Source organism: Lutjanus erythropterus, chromosome 6 (genome assembly GCF_056507025.1).
Source record: "Lutjanus erythropterus isolate fLutEry1 chromosome 6, fLutEry1.hap2, whole genome shotgun sequence".
NCBI classification, from domain to species: domain Eukaryota; kingdom Metazoa; phylum Chordata; class Actinopteri; order Lutjaniformes; family Lutjanidae; genus Lutjanus; species Lutjanus erythropterus.
This window is the reverse complement of record NC_139322.1, coordinates 35,348,877-35,372,691: the sequence shown is the minus strand read 5'-3', so window position 1 is coordinate 35,372,691 and position 23,815 is coordinate 35,348,877. Positions and strand designations below refer to the sequence as shown.

At 39.2% G+C, this 23,815-nt stretch overlaps 1 protein-coding gene across 2 annotated transcripts in view; it reads right to left on the bottom strand.

Annotated features, from left to right (window-relative positions):
- LOC146325659 (copine-9-like) overlaps positions 1-23,815 on the bottom strand; it is a 110,011-nt gene that overhangs the window by 65,661 nt on the left and 20,535 nt on the right. Inside the window, exons 3-7 of one of the 2 annotated variants that reach the window (XM_084720064.1) lie at positions 18,227-18,273; positions 12,662-12,765; positions 10,004-10,043; positions 9,739-9,741; positions 6,859-6,935 (exon numbers count right to left, since the gene is read on the bottom strand). In XM_084720064.1, coding sequence (XP_084576190.1) covers positions 6,859-6,935; positions 9,739-9,741; positions 10,004-10,043; positions 12,662-12,765; positions 18,227-18,273 — 271 coding nt within the window. The remainder of the gene's footprint in view (positions 1-6,858; positions 6,936-9,738; positions 9,742-10,003; positions 10,044-12,661; positions 12,766-18,226; positions 18,274-23,815) is intronic. The other variant, XM_084720063.1, reaches the window with a different exon arrangement.

The window sequence follows — 23,815 nt, the reverse complement described above, 5'->3', positions numbered from 1 at the left end:
AAATAAAATCACTTGTCACTTCTACTCTGACTCCTTCAAATTGTTTGGTTGTTGTGTTATTGTCTAGTCTTACAAAAGGGGTAAACAATGTTGTTTACCCACAGACGCTGTGATCCTGCTTGGTCTGAAAGGAAAACATATTTAGGATATTGTTGTCATATTTTGTAGGATAATATACACTGTTTAGATAATGCACAGCCCAGTGTGCCACACTTTTCAGCAGCATTTTAATTAAATTTGTGACTAAATTGTCAGACATCAAGACAGTGTGTGAGAGTCTTTTTGCTTTTTATTATTGACCCATGGTCCTCTCCTACATGCCTATCGACCTACCCATTTTTTGCTCGTAAATTCTTCAAAGTAGCCACTTTTTGCTTTGATGACAGCTTTGCACAGTGATGGGATAATATGAGATTTCCTCTAAAAAAAAATAAAGAAAAATGAATTTAATGAGAAGTGTGTGCAAACCTTTGGTTTCTCCTGTAAATACACATGTATGTGTGGGTATTAAAGGTTAGGTTTCTCTGGACAAACATCAGCTCCAGTGTAAAAATACCTCTTCCATGTGGTCATACTGTATGGGTGTCCATATAATATATCCTGCCTAGCTCCCCACTTATTTTTTCATAAGGGTGCTTTTTGGATCATTGTACCTTTACCACCTTGGCTAATAGCCCCCCTCGGTTACCATGGCAACACACAGGTAAGTGGAAAGAAGTGCTTAGTTCGCCACGCAGCATGAAGCCTGTTTCTAAAACTGTTGACCTATAAAAATATACACCCACAAACATGTGGAGGCTACCAGAACCATATATGTTTTGGACTCTTTGTGTGTGTAAGTGTGTGTGTTTGATGGCAGCAAATGCAGAAAAAAAAAATCAATAACCCAAGTTTTTTTATGTACTTTGTCTGTGTTGTCTTTTTGGCTGGCTTTTTAGTGTGTGTGTGTGTGTGTGTGTGTGTGTGTGTGTGTGTGTGTGTGTGTGTGTGTGTAATCCCTCAGTTTGCACAAGTGCAGAGATTCGTCTAAATGACAGCACATATAGAGAGGACTCTGCAGTTTGGAAAGTAAAGCAGATCTGTCTCCTTCTGCCTCTCCCTCTCCTACTTCCCTGCATCTATCTTTCTTTTTCAATCGCTCAAGCTCCCGTATCCCAACTTCATCATCCTCTCTCCTCTTCAATCTTTCTCACCTTTTCAATCTCCTGCAACATAGTTCATTCCTTTCCTTTTGTTGAATTACTTTCCTTGTCTCCATCCCTCCTCTTTTTCTTGTCTACTGAGTTGTCTGCCACAATTCTTATACCTCCATTTCACTTTCTGTCTCTCCTTTACCTCCCTTTCTCCCTCCATCCTCCTTTGTTTCTCCCCCTGGGCTTTGCTGTGTCTGATCTATCAGAAGCTCCAGACAGCTGTCTATTCCCTGCAGGCAGCCATCAGAGACACTGACCATATGGGAGGAATAGTGATTGCGCTCTGTTGCTCTCTTATTGTTTCCCTTTTCATTTTTAGCCTTTTCCTGAAACACTTCTTGTATATATCCGTTCCCTTTGGTTCCTTTCATTTTGCCTCTCTTTAAATCTTTAAGGCCGTCAAGAGCCAAACCGCTCGGCTTGTGGTGGAGAGGGGAGGGGGCATGGAGGGGAGGTAGGTATTTTTGTGACAAAGCCACGGACTCAAGGTGTATCGAGGGATCATTAGGGAATAATGTGACAACGTATCTCTGCTGTATTGTTTTTGGACTGTTTTTTAAATTCAAAACATTTGTCTTTAAAGGGAATTGAGGCCACCAGATATTTTTGTCTCAGGTATTTTAGGAGTTCTGTACGCATGGCAGATTGAGATAAAAAAAAAAGGGATGTTGTTGGGATTCTGGCAAATACAATGTCAGCTTCAGTTTTATATTTGTTGTAGTTTCATATTTGTCAGTACTGTACAACACTATTACAGAGTACATCATAGTATAAATCAGTAATAAGCAATATTTCTATAAATGTCATGTCAGTAATGCAATTTATAAAGTCTTTATGTCCATGATTTATAATATTTTATAAACCTTTGCATGATTGTATGATTATAAACATTTATAAAGTATTATAAGTTCAGTATTCATAATGCTTTATAGCTCCATGCTAAACTGGCAACAGTGTTTGTGAGAAGACTCTGACTCCCGATTTACATGGCACATTATAACTACCAAGCTTTAGCCTGTTATAAAGACTCATGGGAAACTGCTCTAAAGTTTCAAAGTTTTTTGAAATGTAAGAATGTCTTACAAATACACTATAGCATTAATTAAAGTGAAAGGACTGCATAAAGTTATTAGCCATTGTATGATGTTCATACTTAAAACAAGGTTTATTTAGTCCCATAAGTGGTGTGCATAATTTATTATAAGTTCAGCATTCATAATGCTTTATAACTCTGTACCAAAGAGACACCAGTGTGTGAAAGAACATGAGTCCTGTGTTACACACAGGACATTATAACCAATTATAACCACTTAAGCCTGTTAGCCCATAAATACTGCTCACATGTATCATAACAAAATATAAATTCTAAGTTTTTGAAATTGGAGAATGTCTTATAACAGCTATAGCAAGTTATTGATATTTAGAAGACATTATTCAAGATCATGAAACTAAATACATTATTTAAGAACTTAGAATTCATAATCTGTTATGATACACTGGAGCAGTTCTCTACGTGTCTTTATAAAGGGCTAGTAACTCTTTTGTCACTTTGGTATGAAGGTATAAAGTATTATGAATGCTAAACTTACAATACATCATGTCCACCACTCATAATACTTAAAAAACTTGTTGTAAGTTGTAATAAATTATTATAAATGTCTATTTATTTTTCATTTTTTCAACTCATGGTTTTGTTCTTGTGGCCTGAAATGTTTCCGTTTTGTTTCTCACTTATGTCATCAGTGTTTGTTTCCACCCACAGCAGGCAGCTGTTTTTAGTGTAAAAGCTCTGATAAACCCCACTGTGTGATACCAAATGGCACCTCGCACCAAACTGCACCAAGTTAGCGACTAGCTGGTGAACACTGAGGAGCACTTAACAGCTAATGAGCCATATTTTTAACACAGGAGGATGGTGTGGATTGTTTGCTTATTCATGGAGTCTGATGAGACTAACAAAAATGTCAGCTTCTAGTTTTCCAAATCCCACTTCAATATCTGGTGGCAAACACTTGAAGGTTATAAAAAATTCCATTGCGAGGAAACAAAAGCATACTGTTATTTCATGTGGTTGACATTTAGCTTAATGGCTCTTTAATTGGTCACGCAATAACCGTAGACAAGTCACGTCACATCACACCACTTTGTTCTCTCCTTGAAGTGTCTTTATGCTATAAATTTTCTCATTATTTCTGCAATAAATGCCAGATATGAGAGCAGCAGACTTCTTTAGTGACGTACAAGACTGAGTGGGTGAAACGTATGATCTTAGAATAGTATTGCTGATTTTAAAGAGAGCATTCAAGAAATAGACAGAGCAAATAGGATTTCATAGCTTCTGATCTTGACTGGTAAATTAACTCGTATAAATTAAAATTTAGTTAAATGTTTTCCTCACTCATACGTTCATCTGATGGATGGATTGGGCTGCTATCTTTACAGTGTTGGAGAATCCCCCTCATCAGTGTCTTTAAGCTCCATTGTCTCCCATTAATCACAGAATAAGTCATTATAACAATCCTTCAGTAAGAGGTCTTATTGTATGTAACCTTTCACTTATGTCACTTTTCTCATTTCTCTCCTGAAGGTGAATTCCATCAGTGGATACAGTGAAAACATGATTAATCACATGAAACGTATGGCAGGTTTGTGATGAGCGTGAATAATTGTCCCTGTCTTTAAAGTCCATTTAATTAAAAAAGGGGGGCATAAATCTGTGAATCTCATCTATGTTGCCAACATGTGTGTGTGTGTGTGTGTGTGTGTGTAGGTGTCTGACAGAGTTTGCAGGGTTAAAAGGAGACATTAAGTGTTTCAAAATAATGTTAACTGAGCTGTGCAAAAACATACTGCTTAAATATCTCCCTAAATAATTTTGTATCATTTTGATTTCAGGTTTAATGTCTTTTGTTGTGTTTGCCCTGTATATGTCTACAGGCGCTGGCATCACATTCACTTAAAACCCCAATTAAGCCAAAATGTAAATGGCTTTATTGCTTTGCCTCTCACTTGACTCCCTTTCTGTTTTTCTCTTCTCCCTTGCTCTCCAGCACTGTGGCATTTGGGCGACAGCGAACCATAACGGACCGATTGTTTGGTCTGTCTGAGCATGATAAGCTTTCTAAAACATGTCAACAGTGCTTCTGGCAAGGGACAGCTGGAAGGCCCATAAACTGGCCCCTAGCTGACTGGAATCATCACCAAGTCCTGCTGAAGTCAGTGGCAGTAAGTCGCATATTCTAAAACCAGAAAAAAACATGCCACAAACCCAGGAAGACTTGCTATTGAGAGATTGGAGTTTTAAATATACATGTATTAATTCACAGGCAGAGCTGTTGGTTGAGCTAAAACTCCATGAGCAACGCCAAAGAAGCTTTGGAGAGTGGAAATTACATGCTTGGCAAACTTGGACGGCAGCTAGAAACTCTAAAATGAATACGAATAAAATATAAAACACAAATGATTTGAGTTTGAAAGTTAACTTAGGTCAGTGTCAGCTTGCTAGTTGCTGTACCTTTGAACTGCTTCTTGCAGAGGTACTTAGAGGATGTAGTTTGGTCAGTTGCCAGGGAAATAACTGGGTTGTCAGTTCAAGTGTACAACTTTGGTTGTGTGATAACAGAGACAGGCAAAGCAAAAGTTGCATATCAACAACATCCAGGAACACCACCGACTTCTCTGAGCCCGAGTTCATCTGAGACTGTCTGACAGAAATTGAAAAGGTTTGCTTTGGTCCGATGAGTCCACATTTCAAAATTTGTTTTTGGAAATCATGGACCTTGTGTCCTTTCGGCAAAGACCATCCAGATTGTCACCGGTGCAAAGTTCAAAAGCCAGCATCTGTGATGGTATATGTTAGTGCCCATGGCATCATGGGTAACTGTCACATCTGTGAAGGCCCCACTGATGCTGAAAGTGCATACAGGTTCTGGAGCAATATATGCAACAATCCAGACAATGTCTTTATCAAGAACGTCCCTGCTTATTTCAGTGAGACAATACCAACACACATTCTGCATGTGTTACAGTGCATAAAATACTACCAGACTGGCCTGCCTGCCATCCAGACCTGTCTCCCTTTGAAAATATGTGGTGCATTATGGAGCACAAAATATGACAACAGAGACCTGGACTGTTGAGCAACTGATGTTGTAAAGCAAGCAAGAATGAGAGTACTGTTAAAGGAAAAGCCCTTGTCCCAACTTTTTTGAAACATGTTGCAGGCGTCAAATTTCTGTTTGTATATTTACAAAAAAAGCAGAGTTTGTCAGCACTTTGTGAGTTCTTTCTTCTCTGAGTGGCTCACTTGCTTAGTTACCATAATAAATTCAACTTTAGCTCTCTTTAGTGTTGCAGGTGGTGGTGACCACCTGGTGGCGCACAACGCCACCTGGAACCCTTCAGAACACAGCTGCAGCTGAGACTGTCGAGGTAAACAGCTTGGTATGCTAGCCTGTCAGTCAGAGGGAACTCACAAACAAAACCCCAAATCAACAACATCTACCTGCTGACATCTCTCTTGCTCTCTGTTCTGTTGGTCTTTGACTCTATTAATAAATTCATTCAGCCAATTAGATTATTTATGCTTCAGTGTTCAGAGAATTTGATCTTCGGTTTCTTACAAATCAGCTCTTGCACCACTCAATAAACAGCATGAGAACATCAATAACAGTTGGTCATTGAGGTCTTAAAGTCATGAAACACATCAGTACATTCATACCATTACAATTTTCACTCGAGAACAATTTCTGATAAAGTTCCTCCTTCCAGCAGAAGGATGATGCACATACTAATGGTGCCACAAATGAAACAGAAACAACAACCAATCAAATCATGTTTCTTTTTACTCATGCATGCAAACGAGCTGCTGTGCAGCAGTTATGCTTGTTCAGCTGATATTATGGAGCTTCTGATGCAAATGCTGCTCTAAGAGTGTTACTGGGAAGAATTGTTTCCTTGCACCCTGTATGATGAGCTCCAGTGTATATGCAGATGTGGATGGCATAGCTTTCCTTTGCAATAAAATGGGTTCAAATCAGGCTCGTGACTTCTCTGACCTCACATCTCTCTCTGTCTCCCAGCATTCCTTTCACTCCACAGAATACAATGTGTTATCTAACACTGTAGAGATGCAATAAAAGTCGGGGTTTGGATTTGCAATAAAGGCACCTCATTCTCCCTTTTACAATGTGAAAAACCAATTGATTTCTACCATCCATATATACCCAAGCAGAATATATGAGCAGATTCTGTAGCCATCAGTCAATATAAAAAATTAGACTTACTTTCCTCACAACTGAATACTGTTGCATGATTCAGTTGCTTTTGTGAAACATATTAAAAAAACTCAATAACAACAGCTCACTGTGCAATGATTCAACAGGCTGCTCTGGCCTCTCACACTCTAATCCAACAATATAATAGATGAGGTTATTTAAACTTGATGAGTCTATATGCATTGCATTAGTGAGATGGCTCATAAAGTGTTGTTTTCCTCTGCAGCCATCAATAAATACAGAACGAGAGATGGAGGGGGATTTGTTTCATTCTCACTTTGCCAGCCTTTTTTTTGTTTAAATCATTTATGTGCATAACTTCTATCATCAACATCTGAACAAAAAAAGAACGGCAATTAGTCAGAATGTTAGGGTATTGGGGGACTTACGAGAGGGTCCTCTCCAACCGCCCTCCTGTGGAGCCAATGATTTCTCCAAGGGTACAGAAGGTCTGGCCCAGAAAGTCCTACGGGGGGGGGAACACAGAGAAGAGAGTGAATTAATTGTGTGACGGGGCCAAGAGATAGTCCAAGTTTAAAAGCAGACTCAAACCAACAGATAATAATGTAAATATGACCTGCAGATAACTTAAAGGATAGGTTCACGTTTTTTCACGTCTGTCATAAAACAATACTCCCATGCCCATATGTACATTGAAATAGTTCAAGGTTGCTGTAATCTTTCCTCCTGTTCATAATGGCCCTTACTTTTTATACCACGTACCACCACAGAAAATACTGAGTTCTCCAAGTACCACCTACTGTTTTGCACTATTTGGCACAATGCTTAATATGGCTGCTTGATTTATTTTTCACATGATCTGCACTTCTCCTCGCAATAGTTCCCATTTGGAAGCACTATTGCAGTGTTTTGGAAGCATTCATATTAAGTCTCCTCATTTTCTCAGTGTCCATTACAGTTTAACTACCAGTAATCATGGACAACTTGTGTACGCGCTATGTGCATGATCATCACTACATAGCAGGCTGATATTTTCACAAAAAAACAGGAAAGACAAAACTTTTTAATTTATATTTCAGTGGTCCCATGTTTTCATTTGAAATTTGTAGTATTTTATAATGTTGTGTGTTCTTAATTTATTTCATTTAAATTTTTGATATTCTTCTGTGTACCACTAGAGTGAGCGTTCATGCTACCAGTGGTACACGTACTGCAGTTTGAGAATCTAGGCAGTAGTTTGTCCACACCATATTAGCTTCAGCTGAACTTTAGAATATGTTTTTATATTGTTTTTTGCACAGAAAACATTTAAATCACTTTGAGGAAGGATTTCTTCATGGCCTGTATAAACAGGAGGAACAATTGTCACAATAAAAAAACCTCTCTCAATCTTCCATAAAACAAAATACTTGAGAAAACTTTTTTAAAAAGTAAAGCAACCAGCTTCTCTCTCTCTCTCAAAATGCTGCCCTATGTCTCACATCAAACTTAACATTACCATTCAGATTTACGCATGTACTTTATTTCACAAGTTGGGTCATGTTATGTGAAATCATTGTAGAAGTTATTCGCCTTTGTGTTAGACGTCCCTCCCACTGCCACGCCCCTCTTTAGCCAATAGGCATTGACAGATAATCAGCTGTCCCTTGACTCATGACCAACCTTTCTACAAAATTTTGGACGAGTCTGTGAATCCATTTGAAAGTGTGCCTTTTAGTGAAAGGCCACTCCCGTTGCCACACCCAGTTTTAGCCAAGCGGCATGGGCACAAAAGCACACCTTCAAACACACACTTGACATCAATGCCAAAACTCAGCCTCTTGGATTGACAGTTGTGGCCGTCAGAGGCTGGGGGATGTTTGTGGACTGACAGGCCGATGGAGAAACTTACACAGGTGCTGGTCGCAGCTAATGAGTGTGTTATGTTACGTTGTGTCACATTAAATAAGTCATGCACAATAACATAACTTGAATAACTCAAAATTTTAAATAAGTCTCCCTTGACTTTTCACACAAACACAAACCTCAGTCTCCTGGGTGAAAGTCCTCTGACTCATCCATCCACCCAGGCCTCCTCTCTATACAGACTTTCTCACTCTTTATATTGCTTTCTTCATAATAACTACTGCCATGAGAGGTCGCCGTCTAACAATAAGCATAAATCCTATAAGCTTTTTGCACAGATGACCTATTGGGGTGTTTTTCTGGGGAATATAATGCCCTGCTTGATGCGATTCATAATTTTACACTCTCTTGGTCTAAGGCACCAAGGTGTGCTCAGTGCTGACAAGATTCCCATTTATTGGAGGGGGTACTGAAGTTTTGCAACATATGAGTTCATGAGTTAGCACAGGGGAACCAGCGCATTAAAATATATCAACACTAAAATAATTGCTCTACACATTTGTGGACTGTATGCACTCTAATAAACAGTGTTAACATTAAAGATAATAGGCTTGATAGGAAGTATGAAAAAACAATAAAACCAACAGGGATTGTAATGGAGATATTAAAGTTATTAAAGTTACATTAAAGTTTAATCTGATCTTATTGAAGTGTCATTTCATATTATCCATTAAATTTAGGGTTTAATTTCACCTATTATATAAGCATGCATTTGTCCAACTAGGTCAAGCCCAGGAAGTCTTAGTGGGGTTCATTATTGAGGTGCTTGTTGACCGATTCATTATTCTTAAAAAGACCACAGTGTGCATGAGGCAAATGTCCTAGTAGAAAAGACTCAGTCAGCAATTTCACCGTACAACAGATTTTTAAGTTTACAGTCAGCCCACAATCTGCAAAGACAAACATATGGCAACATAAAAAAAGCAGATAGATGACACAACACAATTAAACTGCACAGCAACAAGGGCAGAGCACTACGTGTTGATGTTTGTCATGTGTGGGCGCGAGCAGGTGTAGGTGTGAGTCCCACAAACTGGATGTGTGTAGCTCCAGTGCATGTCCTGACATGCACAATCTGCTGTAGTGTACTGTTTCAAACAACAACAGCTGCTTTCGCTTTGAAGTTCTGAAAGTAGCTTTACCTGGGCGAGTGATAAAATGCAGACAGACAAAATGAGGAACAACACAACGGGGGAAGCTTTCCGGATGGGAGCTGTTGGTGTTCGTCCTTGATGAAATGAGATGAAAGAATGGGAGAAAAATACAATAAAATTAACGTGAATGAAACACCAAAAAAAACACAAGTCTCCACTGTGGAAAGTGAAATATATATCGGAAAATAAAAAGTGAAATGTAGTCCCAGGACTCATGAGGATAGTACAATCCGCATACACAGCACTCACCTTCTGCTCTCCCACACGAGATGATTTGTTAGGGAAGTAAAAAAGACTTTGTCACAAGATGGATTTACTGTATACTTAAACACTAGAATGAACAAAATAATAGACTTTATTCAGGCTGAATCATCATCGACTGCTTCAATCATTCACTGTAAATGAGCTTTAGCAGTATGAGTAACAGTGAATACAATGTGATACATTTGAGGGCTGATGGAAGTTGTCAGCGCTGAGTCAAAACTGTCATTTGAGTTTGACATACTGTACTTACGTGTTTGGAAATGTTACAGCTTCTGGAGTCCACATTGTACCTGCGAGAAACAAATGGGTGATAAGACTGGAAGAACTTGTGACAATGTGTTTGAAGACATTTTAGTTCAGATCCAATTGTATTTGCCTTGAAAAAAAAAATAGCTGTTTATATTCAAAGCACCAATTTCCCCATCTCATTCATTTCTTATTTGCTATTAATCATCATCTGATATCCAGGAAACTTGGTGGAATTGTGTCTCTGGGGCCAAGGAAGAAGACATTAAATTCTGGAATGGATTATGGGATGGATAAACAAATTTTATGACACTTGGGGTGGGGTATGCAGTTCTGGAGAAAGATGTTTGATTGTTGTGCCTCATTCCCAGCTCATAAAATACTTTTGTTGAGTGACTCAGTCCGAGCCACCAAACAAACAATGAGACTCAAGAATCAATCCAACCCAAAGCATCTGTATTTGACTACCAGGGAAAGAGACTCGATAACTACCTCTGTTTCTCCAGAATCTTTTACCGCACCTTTAAGGAGAGGGCATTTTTCCTCAGCAAAACAGATGCTAGTCAGTTAATGCTTATATGGTATTACTGAGGCATTAATTATGTTCATTTACAAGTATCATGCACATACACTCAAATAAGCACAGGTGGATCATTTACAGTTATCTGAAGTTACAAGTTTTTGTCGAATCTGATGTGGCATGTCGGTACAAGCCTTTCGTACATAAAAAAGCAACAGGGATTTAAGATAAGAATGCGAAAATGTTCTTGCCTAAAGCCCATTGTCTATTTCTGTAGAATATGACATAGATTTGGAAAAAAAATCTGTTTCTCTAAACAACAGTGGGAAAAAATACCCTAATTTCGGGTTACAACACTTTTCTTCTCTTTAAAACTCTTCAGCAAACTTAATATAGGCAGTAGTAGCACTGCAGCAGAAACGCCGTCCGTGTGGTCACCACAGCCGTGTGAGCCACAGCAGTTCAGTGACGCAGCCAGTGTGGCCCAGGCGCTGTGACAGACCAGGTCTTCAAACCTTGAAATCTGGTATAGAGCACTGAATTCTGCAGACTTTGGTCAGAGACCTGGTGTGTGCCAGGTATGTTCCAGGTCCATCCCACCAGAGAGAAGAGAAGCTATTTTTAAAAAATGAGTAATAACCACTGTAACTGATAATTCTTCATAGTCATTAGCATAGCCTTTCCTTTTTTATACATTTTTTTCAACACTGACTTAAAAGAGCCAAGAATAAAGGAATATCTGAAAGTGCTGTTATCTTGATGTTATCTGGAAATCCTACTGCCTAAAACCTCTCACTACTGTAGCATCTGGGTTGTTTCACAGAAAGCTTATTATTTGGGGAGTAAACAGAGAAAATGACCTTACAAAGCAGGAGGGATGCTCTCAGGTTGGAAATATGCACAACAGCAGCATAATAGCAACATCACAAACAATGTTCCTGTTTCATTTTCATGTTTATGCTGTATACAAGCTACTGCTCTGCAGACCCCACCATGCAGTAAAAGCACACGTCTGTGCCTTGATTAAAGCAGAGGCATGTAAGTGATTTTCCCTGCTATTGATTGAGAATAACAGGTAGGTGAACTGAACAGAATAACCAAGTGGGTAAACAGAGACTAATTTAATCAGTGGGGCTATCAGGCGGTCTTGGTAAGTGGCCTGTTTTTTAATATCCTTCCATGACATTCTAGCATGTAATTTTAGTAGTGATTGGCCTGTTCATTTATCCTAACCGGGCAAAATGATCTGTTCACCAAACTGAAGACCTGCAGAGAGAGAAATTATTCAAATGTAATCAAAGACATTGCTACTTTTACTCGGATCCCCTGAATCCACATTCAAGCATTTACATAGCAGAACGTATCAGAGTTTAGAAATTAAGGAGAAATATGTAATATTACTTTGCTGAATTGTGATATGATACATCATCATACATGGAGGAAGCATGCAAAGTTGAAATTTTAGCTTCTCAGACAATGATACAGCCAGCATGTTCTCCTATGAAATTTCCAGTCAGGTCCAGAACATCTGTTTTTGTTTGTCTGTTTCATATTTATTAGAGTTCAAACTAATGCTGAATGTTTGCCCAATAAGCAAGTTGCTGTTCATGAGTCCTAAGAAATCATTAATAATCCTTTAGAAGTGGAGTAAATGTGTATAACAGTTAAACTGAACAATATGTTAATGGAGTCCAGAAGGCAGTCACTGAACTCTGCCTCCAGAGTGTGTATTTTCAGAGCAGTGGGCTTTTGTTTTGGGGATAATTGGCTTAGCTTTACTTTGGTAGACATGTACAAAAGATGATTAACTTGCAATGTAGGACTCATCCTTACTTGTCATTGTCAAAGTATAACGTTGTGTTTGTCTTGTGCTTTTGTAGGTTCAGAGACCCTGCAGTCTGCAGAGATCCTGCCTGAGCTTTGAGTTTGGAAAGGAGGGGGCGGGGGAAAAGAACTCTCCTCAAACATACTGTAGATCATATAGTAAAAAGCGATTTAACCTTTTTAATATAACATCAGCTCCAAATTGCTATTTAGACTGCAGTTCTATTTTTGAACACAAGGATCTTACATATTTCTCCTTTAAATTAATTCAGTTTTATTCAGACAAAAACTAAATAAAATACTGGCAAAGCTACTTACACATCAAACCTTAGATTTTGTTTCTCTTCAAAGAAGAAATCCAGAACAAACTTCCTGACGAAATCTGGATTCCGAGTGTTATCGATTACCTCTGTCCTGCCAAACTACAAAAATAGAAATGAAGTGATAATTGGTGGTATTAGCAGCATTGATTCAAGAGTCAATATATATTATCAAAGTAATAATAAAGAGAAAAAACAGCAGATAAAGAAGTGAATGAAATTCATGAGATTCAGCAGCAATCCATATTACCATTGTAACATTTCACACAGGGACTGGATCCATAAATACAAATCTCCTTTGTGAAAATATGACCACACTGTATCACGGTGAGCTTCATTGTGCTGTGTGCTAAATCTCTCTGTCCCCAGAGAAATCAGCCCGCTACATTAGAGCCAGCTCCCCACCTCGCGAGCCCACAGAGTCCCGGTCCCAGCCTCCCTCCTGGGCCAGGCCGTTTCTCCATCTCCGTGACAATCACACCAGTAATCCCCCTGGTGGACTGCCAGCCTCGCCTCCGTGGCCCGGCCTGACAGCAGCGTGTAATGAGCTATTGATCTTGGCACTGCCTCACCGCAGCCTCAATACCTCTACTCATGTCTTTAGTGTCCAGTGCACATAATCCATGCTATCAACTGCCTCCCCAGCCTATCCATTACCAAAGCCTCATTGGAGAGTGTATTGGACCTCAGAACCTACCTGCTGCATCGACCCGAAAGGGAAAATCCCAAGATATTTCCTAGTAGTGTTTCTATTTTTAGGGATGGAGGCCTCTGGTTTATAATCTCATTCAGGCATGATTGGTTAATGGGTGCCAGGGTGTTGTGGGTGAAGGTTAGGGAATTGCTTTGTTACTGAGGGAGATGAAAGAGTAAGCAGAGCAGTTTATTGGTTTCAATATAGGATATGGATGTAGACCTATCAAATTGGTCTATTACAAATATGTCTTCTAACTATCTCCATCTTACCTTTTTGATGTACTGTTCTTCAGTGAACCTCTGGAACGAACATTCATGGCTATATTAGCTTTCTATGATGTGCACCAAGTAAACATAAGTTCAATAAGGAATGAATGAATGTTTTAATGATTCTTGAATCTTAATGAATCTTTTACTTTTTAACAAAACGTGTCACAATACTCACCTCGCCAGTTTAAAAATTATGCCATCTGAAACTGAATTGTGTTCAATGATTTTGAAGAAATATGTATGCAATTATTTTGACTGATATTGCAATTGAGAAATGATTTGCAATTTTGGAGGAAAGAATAATTAATTATTCTCATTTTTGTTGAAAAACACATTAAAACAATTATGATGATGTTTTCTGAAGTCTAGAGAATGATGTGTTGGCCAGGACACATCTGCAGCACCACAATATTTACTTTAAAATGGTATTTTGACACACATCTTGCCTTTAACAAATATTGCACATCCTGTGATTTGGAAATTGCAGTAGACCATATTGCGATTCAGATAAAATTTTGATAAATTGTTCAGCCCTTCTGAAAAACATTAAAAATTAAGGCTTTTCATAAGTTTGTTTGTCTAAATGTTGCCCTCAGACAAATTTTTACCATTGTGGAACAGCTTTTAGGAATTAATGCAGTAAGGAGTGTAAGGATATTTCAGCAAACTCAACGTCTTTCAACCAAAACTTCATAACCCTCTTTAAAACAAGATAACGGTAATAGAGTAATATTTCAGTGTTTGACCATTTGTGTTAGATTTTATGCTATTAGTTTCCTCTGGGCTCTGCTTCTTTTTAAAGCACTGCACCATAATTGAGGATGCATTGTGTGTATTGTGAGTATAAAAGGCCAAAAAATGAGTATGTTACCTTGAGGCAACACTGTACCATAAAGGATTAAACAACAATAACAGTGATGCACAAAAGGATGATCTGTGCTTAGAGTTGTTTCCCATGTGTATATCTGCACTGCTGTTTTGTGTTGACTAGTAAAAGTTTTGTATTGTATATGTATTGTTGGGTAAATTACATGGGGTTTATGCAGACCACAGTACAATAGTTGCATTAGTAGAAAGCATTTTTAAACAGTTCATTGTACATCTGCAGGTCTCAAGCTGGCAACTGGGTCTGAATTAAAGTTTATTTTTAACAGGTATTATAGTAAAAGTACAGCAGTACAGCTGTCGCACAATACTTATTGTGTAGGATAAGTTATTGGATAGTGTTTCTCTGTTGCCTTTTGTGCTGTGCCAAGTTCTAACAATAACGTGGGTGGGTCAGCTGTGTTTAGCTGCAGAATTGAGTGAACTGACCCTGAATTTAGCACTTTGTTTGTGTTGTACGGCATGACCTTGGCAGAAGTCATGTGGACTCCAGAGCTGGAAAGAACCCAGAATAAAGTGTAGGCCAATTCAAGTTCATAATTATTCAAAAGGCTAAACACATATAAGCTAATAATTTATTATTATTAGCTATCCCCACTTTGAATATGATTCCCAAGACTGGGTCATACCTATGTTCCCTGGCTCTATATAGCACATAACAGATAGATATTAAACAGCGGATTCCTGGTCTGAACAGTGTCTTAAACCTGCACTTTTTCTAATGGCCAGCAGGGGGCATCTCCACTGGTTGCAAAACTAAGTCTTTTTGTATGCAACCTTATAGCAAAATGACCCAAGTTCTCACTTGATGTATGACCTCAGTACACCGTTTGCTAATGAGCTACTGGTCTCAATTGCTAGTTTCAAGTCTTCTTCAACACAGCATGATGTTAATTTTGTAAATTATGGTCCCAGTTAGAGTAAAATAGATTGTTGAAGTGCTGACAAATCATGAATCAAGACTGTGTTACTGCATTGCGTATTTGCTGCCTAAAAAGTTTTCAGAAACATATTTTAGTGTAATAGTCTTTATTTATTTGATTTATGCTACATATGTGTCCCTATACAAATAAACATTAATGCCACACACCATATAACCTAAGCTAATTTGCAATGCCAGCCACTAGCTGGGCCTTTAAGATACAAAACACTCAACAATTTAACTGCAACAAATACACAAGGGACATTGCAAATACAAACAACAAGAAAATACTGACAGACCAATACAAGACATAAACTTCAATACATAATATAACAGAATAAGAAACACCATATTATTCATGACTACATAACAGATCCCTCTTCAAAAACTGTCTCAGTTTGAGTTTACAGTGATCTAAATCAGGATCCAGTTTGAGTTCTATTGGTAAAAGAATTCCACATGTTAATTTCATGGACAGAAAAATCTGTTAACATCCAACTGGATGCTCCACGTGTTATTGAGCCTGAAGCTCTGAGTGGAACCACTGGGTCACTGAGCACCTGGGGAGCCTTTGTTGCCGGGCAGGCTGCCATTACCTCCTGGTGAATGGATGAGCCAAGACCAAGCACTGCCCAACCAGTATTATGTCACCCACCAGCTCCATGCTCTGGTTACAAAAAACCAACAAGGTATACCCCATAATGTCAAACTCAGGGCCTCAAAATGGTAGCCCATAAACAATGGTTGACATCACAATTGGTTCACACTTGGTTTGAGGTAGGAATAGGAGTTAAAATAGAACAAAGAGCCCTGTGAACATAGACCCCTGGGAGGTAAGGACCCTGTGGAACCTGGGAACATAAAGCTAATGAAAACTTGGTTTAAAAACCTAAAGAAATTTTCTGTAATGCTTGAATATATTCATGATATGCAACAATCCATTTCAAACGCCATTGTGCGTTTATGTAGGACCTCAGAGTGAGAAGCTGATTGTTTTTTTTTTTCCAGTGCCTTTAATGCAAACTTACAAACTTACATACAAACCTTTGCAAAATATTTAACTGCAAGAGATTTGTGACAAAGGAACAATTCACTGGAGTAGTTTGTGAACTACTGTAGCTAGCTATAGCTGTTATTATGCTACCCACAGAATATGGCGATAATAAATGCTAGAATAGTCTGTTGAATACAATTCAACAGACATATTTGCACCACTGACTCGTGTCTCTTAAAAGTTTTCAAACTACTCAGTTTTGTGGAGCAGTTTATATTCTGTCAACAGACGGTGAATAAAATGTGCTAATGGCTTCACAAATGAAGGACTCTACCCTCTGATCTCTTTTAGGTTAGTACTATCAAGATGTGATGCTGTTGGTCAATGTCATGAATCAAAGCTCACCAAAATTGTACTTTGTGTGGATTTACTTCAAGCAAATGACTTATCATGCTGATTATGCTGAAGTGCACTTTCACCGCAAAAAATTAGCAGTTTTAAATGCTGATATGACCATGCCTTTACTCTTGAATTACACCTTGTAATTACACAACAGAACTGTCTGTCTGTAGTCCTCTGTGGGCAACGATGATGATTTGTGGGAGAATGTAAGTGGAGGATCATAACCATGGGCAGGGGTAAATGGAAACGGCAACAACAGTGAACAGGCAGAAAAGAACACAAAATAAAAACAGCCTTACACAAAGTTTTAAATAGAAAACACTCCAGGATGAAGGGTCAAGGGTGGACTAGTTGGAGAAATCATGTTACACCTTCAGGATATAGGCCAAGTGATAAGAAAAAAAAATGCTACAGACTGATCCCCTGCTGAAGCCCTATTTGACGAAATTTCATTTGCAAACTGTATATACTATAATTGGGAGTATAGCCATAATTGGAAACATGATGTTAAAGGGAAACAAAGGATTTGTCAGGTTTTCATTCAAGAACAATTATCTGCTCGTGGTGTTGATATGTGTACGGCTGACAGCGAGATGTTTACTCTGCTGATTGTGGTGCAATTCATGCCGTGTTTTTGATTAAGCCCTGCCACATGGAATAAAAAGGTGTGAGGTGTCTTGAAGTGAGGGGATCAGTGGCAGCAAAGCCCTCACTGGCACATCAGTGTTGACTTTGAATTTGCAAATGGGCAAATATGCCTTTTAAAAACTGAATGTCAAAGGCAAATTAGATGAGGGAAAATAAGGCTAAGAGATGACATGATAATGTGTCTGTGCGCCGGAGAGACGTACTGGGCGGAAAAAAAGGAATGGAATTGAAAGGAGCAGCAATGAATGGAAGGTCACATGACCTGCCTTAAAAAGGAGTGACAGAGGGTGAGACAGCAAGACATCAGGGGGAACAGACGGTGAATATTTGATGAGGATGACAAGGAATCTCCCTTCTTTTTCTCCCAGCCTGAGTGATGATATGAAGTTGTTTTAACGTTATCACGTATCTGATATAATGAGATCAATTTTATGTATTTATTCCTTAACCTGCACTATTAATTCATCAGTTTGGGTCAGGTATATGAAGCCTTTTTTCCCTTCCTGAGTCCATTTCAGACAGTGGTTACACTTGTCTGGGCAAGTGAAGAGGCTGACACTTTCAATTTTCTACAACAATGTTCTCAGGGGTTTGCAATGAGATGTCTCTGGACATCATCTTAATAGCCCATTCTCAAACTTTAATACTCATTACACTGTATTCCTCAAAGAAATACACACATATCTAGCAGACAGGTAGACACTATTGGATAATGATAATGGAGAACAAAAGGTTGTTTAACTTACCTCCCTCCATTCTTTGGTTCCCACAGCCTGCAAATACAGCACAACCACTTGAAGGGAAAGAGGAGGAGGAAGAGTCGAAGGGGGAAGCATGAGGAAAACAAAAAAAAAAGAAGCTATTTAATTTAAGTGATTAGCCTGATGTTTTTTTTACAAGTTGGCACCTGCAGCACCTCACAGATATTCAAACACTCAGGTAAGAAAATCAATGTGACCCCCATCCATTTTCATTAGTTTTGGCGCAGCTAGAGGCCAGGTCAATAATTCTTTAAAAAAAACCATTACACACCACTGTCAAACTGAGAAACTCTTGGCAATTAAAATATTTTACGTGTATTTAATCTATAGTGAATACATTCACCCTAAATAAGGCAAAAACAGTAGTACAGATGAACTTCAGTATAATGAAAACACATTAACACAATATATTTTTCTTTGGTTCCTTCTCACTTTTCTACCAAGCATACCTACATAACAGTGAAGGAGTAATCAATCTCTACATTTTCTGCCTTGCAGACGTGTTGTCACCACATTCAGTAAGGCCTCTCCCTGGCTGTCAATTTCTATAATTACAAAAAGGCAGAATTGCTGTTTATGGGGCATTATTCTAAATGAAACATACAGCCTAGTTCTCAGTGATAACTGTTCTCCAAAAAAAAGTAGAAATTATGATTCCCGTCCTGTCTATTGGGCATGAAGACGGTTGTCATTATTCTCAACTACTACTGGATGCCTTACCATGAAATCTTGTACAGACATTCAAGGTCCCCAGAGGGGAGGTCAGGACCCCAAAGGGGGTTGCAAGATCAGATGGTTGTGGAGAATAACATAAAAAAGCACATTGTGGCAAGCAGCACAGAGCAAGATCCAGGAAGAACCTCTCAGCAACACCAGCCCTTAAAAGACATTAAACTTAAGGGACAAGCACTCAAAAATATGAGTCTGGTAGCTTTCTTGTGTCATACAGCAAATGTGGGGAGAGGATGGGTCGAGAACACCAACCTGACTATGCTAGGGGGGGCTGCAATTTGAGAAAGTTAAGAACCGCTGCCAAAGACTTCGGTGATGCTACCAACATATTTTGGTTTATGAACCATAACTTCCAGAGTTAACTTAATGATATACCCATGAGCCTTAACTGTTCTTTATGTTTAAATGTTACTTTGCATGTTAGCATGTTTACATGTTAACACACTAAGCTGAAATATTACATTTAATTATTAATAAATAGATAAATAACGATTGGATAGATAAATAAACCTGCTAACGTTTCATGTCAATTCACTAATCAGACCAAAGACTGGTTTCAAAAATGTGCAGTTGCTTTGCTGGCAATAGAAACTGTTCAAATATATATATTTGAACAGTTTCTATTGCCAGCAAAGCAATTGCACATTTTTGCACTTTTTTATGTGGTACTTTGCGACTAGCCAGGAACCAGATGAATCTGCAAGCTCATGTTTTATATGCTCTGGCTGATCTATGTGGCCACCCTCCCGTTCAGACAGATTTCCACCTGTCCTGGCTCTTGTTGGGCTAATCACAATGGAACTGACAGAGGAGAGTCACCGGTCTAGATTTGAAAGGTCACATGTCACACATTTTAAGCACAGCGCGTCAGGCTCAGAAACTGAGATAAGGCTGTCAAACTAGGCAGTGCTGAGTCAAGATTCTGTTACTGTAACAGAATCTATACTATAACCATTTCATACATTTTCAGAAACACATTTTAGTGTACTACTGAGCTGAAATTTGAGAAAGTTTGTGACCAGGCCATCATTATTTCCTCCTTGAAAATGAACAAAGCAAAGCCCTAATTTGCATGTGTTGCTCAGCGCTACATCACTCGTTTTGTTGCTCTGACTTATTGCAAGGCTTTCCAACTCAATTCATCACAACTGGTGGCAACCAAAAGCCTCGGTTCAGCTCTTAGTTCAGTTTTACAGTAAAATTACAGACTCACAAAGTTGGTAGACTCTTAAATTTATACTAAACTCTTAAAGTTAAAGTATGGCTCCCCAGACTAACCATTATTGTGTTTTACCATTTACAAAATCCTACTGTGGTTTGTTCACCAAACATTGCATTTGTCTTCTGAGGAGTTGCTTTTGTACAACTGCATGAACAAGGCAGAAGCAGCCCAATTATAACCCACACATTCATCATGTTGTCATGTTAGGATCAAATATATATATATGTTCATGCATATTCAAACAAACAAACCTCACCATAAAGGCTCTTATGGGATGTATTAATAATTGGCCAAGTGTTGCTGTTTGTGTCTAGACGGCCACCATCAGCCGCTGCGTGCCTCTGTGAAGTTTGGACATTAGCTCTAATGAACTTCAGACTGTCTGGATGATTAAAACCGCATTTTCACTCCTAATGAGCAATTAACAGAGGGGAGATAACAGAGAAAGGGCAGCAGGCACAGAACCTTGGGCATTGCATCTTTAGAAGAAAAAAATCATTTCTTTGTCAGAATGTTAACAATACAGGGAGCATACAGTGCTGCTTAAGAGGGTTTTGTAAGTTGTATTATAAGTGAATCCATTTGTGAATAACATGTTAGCCTTCAATTTAATTACATAAAAGAAAACATCAAGGCAAACACACTTCAGGATTAAATCTGCTTGTATCAAAGTCATACCCCTGTGCTCTCACTGCCCCAGCAACTATAATAATGATGTTCAAGAGACAGACAGCATGTCTCTATATTGAGATAAAAGTCACAAGACCTTTATATTTCCCCAAGGTTGCAGAGTAACAGCGCCACAGCTCGACAGTGGGCTCAGACTAATCTGCGTCAAGGCTACATCAGTGTCGGCTGCATCCGAAGAAGCTGGCTGATTGCCTGCTTCATGGAAAGTGACTGAGAAAGGAGAGAGCCCATCTGGTCAGCTGCGGAGCAGCATAATCACAAGGCAGTACGTTTTTACTCTGAACCCGACTCCAACTACAACTCCTGACAAAAGTCTGGCTGCAGGACAGGTACGCAGGTGACTCTGAGCATGAATGAATCAGAACTGGGCAGAAATTATATTAAGCTCTCACATGGATCAACAGTACACAGGAAAGCGAGCACAGAAAAATCCCTGATCTCCACGTGCACAGATATTTTGAGGAGCAGCGACACCCCCACACCCACTATATTGTCTCTTTCTCTTCTCCTCTTGATGTAGGCACACTGTTTAAAATTGTTTGCCTAAACACAAAAATAGACACACATACACGCTTGTGTGCGCAAGGAGGAGACACTGATTATATGATACATATAATAACACAGATAGAATTACTTGCCCAATTTCATTAGATGTGTTTCCATCCAAATGTGTGAGTAATAATCAAATGTCAAGTAAACTGGAAAAAGAAAATTGAAAGAATGCTCATTTCTATCCACTATGCTTATTGCAATGCAACTATTAGGAGTTGGTTCATCAAGCTAAGCGTTAGGTGCCACCAATTCTCCATTTGGATAAGCATTATTAAAGCATTATATATTTGTAAATTATGGTTTCATTTAAAGTGGAACAGATAAAGCAGGGTATGCTTTAGGGCATGGCTACCGTGTGATTCATTTTAAGTGAAGTCTGTCCAGTGCGATGCTCAGGGCTCCTGAAACTCAGACCAAACTGTAAAACTAGGCAGTGCTGATCAAATATGGATCAAGAATCTGTTACTGTGTTGCACACTACTCACATAAAATGTTTTCTGAAATATAGTTTAGTGACTGTTTAACTGTAATGTGAGAAGCTTTGAGCCCAGGCAGGCCCGACAAACCAAAACCAAATACCACCCACTCCCCGAGGTCCATGTTCTCTTCAGTACTGCACATGTTGTGGTTGTGACAAAACAGTAGTCAACAAACTGATGGGTGACATCACAGCGGGTTCACACTTGATAAACACTAATAAATTTAACTAGCTAGTGTTGGCCTAACCTAATTTTTTGTCTGGTGCTTTGTTTCTCTCTTTGGCCTGTCGGTCAAACAAATAAGGAGATACCTGCTTCAGGAATAATAATTAGATCAAATATATTATTATTATTGGTCCAAAGGGGATCCAACCACTTTTTCCACCATGGTTGAAAGTCCCTGCCAGCAGATATTTCACTGTCATGCACATTTCCGCATCATTTTAACAGATTTCTACAGGACATAAAGAACACATAATCTCCAGCATGTACAGTACAGACACGCAAGCAAGTGACATTTCAATCCCTTCTATATTAAAATTTATATTAAAATCCCATCAGTGTGTTGAGCGTAATTGAAAATGACAGAGTGTACTTTCGGACTCATCCGGCTAATGCCGAGCAAGCTGACAGCAGGAGTCACCTGTGCGAGGGTTTTTTCAGCTGGGGATTTCTTGCTGCAAGCCTCTTGGATTTGCGCTGCAGGAAAATATAATCAGAGAGTACGCAGACAGAGACAGGATGCCACAGGCTGACTCACAGGCTGAGGGCATGCAAGCTGCTCACGGTGAGGTGAAACAGAGAGGTGGTCGGGAGGCGGGAGCATGCGGCGGGAAGGGGGTGGAGCTGAAAAAAGAGGACCAAAGAAGGATAAAATGTAATATTAAAGAGAAGAACAGGGAGGGAAGGTGAGATGAGAATGATAGAGAACTTGAAAGGGACAAAGAGCAGAGAAATAGATGGAGAAAGGGGGACATGGTGAAGGTAAGAAGATGAGATGGATTGATGATTGTTGGCAAATAGAAGCGGAGTGGAAATCTGACACAGTCAGGCTGTGGCAGATTTCTGCTGGACAAGATGGGGTGAGTTTTAAGGTTTTGGCTGTCAGAAATCCCTCACAGATACACCGCTCACACAGCAATTTAGGTGAGGCAGGGTGGGCACAGGGCTCACCACTAATCTATTGATCTCCTGCCAAGAGAGGGATAAGGCAAGAGAGCCCCGAACCTTTGGAGGCCAATTCTTGAACCTCAGTGGAGCAGCTACAACAAAGCTGCACGGTTGGGAGCCAATATGGGGAGATATCCTGCACCGGGTAGGATGTTTTCTGTGAAAATCCAGCCTTCTTATGAGCCTAAATCACAATGTGACGCTGCAATAGCGAAGAGCACCTCATCACCTTTCAGTGAAATGGCACAGATTCCCCCTGATTCTCAAAATCAAGTTTTGGTGTTGGGTGTTTCATGTGAATCTCAAACCTGCATTAACTGGTCTCCCACACAACACTGACATATCATCTTAAACCATTTTTACACCAACATTAGCATCTATATGCAGGTTTCTGTTTATCTTCTTATGTGTCATGGTTCAACAGCACAAACACACCAGAAAACAGGGTTAGAAAACAGTAGAAAGCAGCATGGAGGTCAATGACAGTATTAGCAAACAGTTGCCTATTTACACATAGAGCAACATTTGAGGGATTTCATTCCACCTAAAGAATTTAAGCCCAATATTCATACTCCTTTTAGCTCTATTTTGGCCTCCACCACCCCCTGAGGAAAATATATGGTTCTTAAGCTGCTAAATGACTGATGTGTAATTTTAGCATTTTTCAACAAAAACAACCACCTGCTACAGCTGATGTGAGCAGGGAGACAAAACACTACAGCTGCAGGC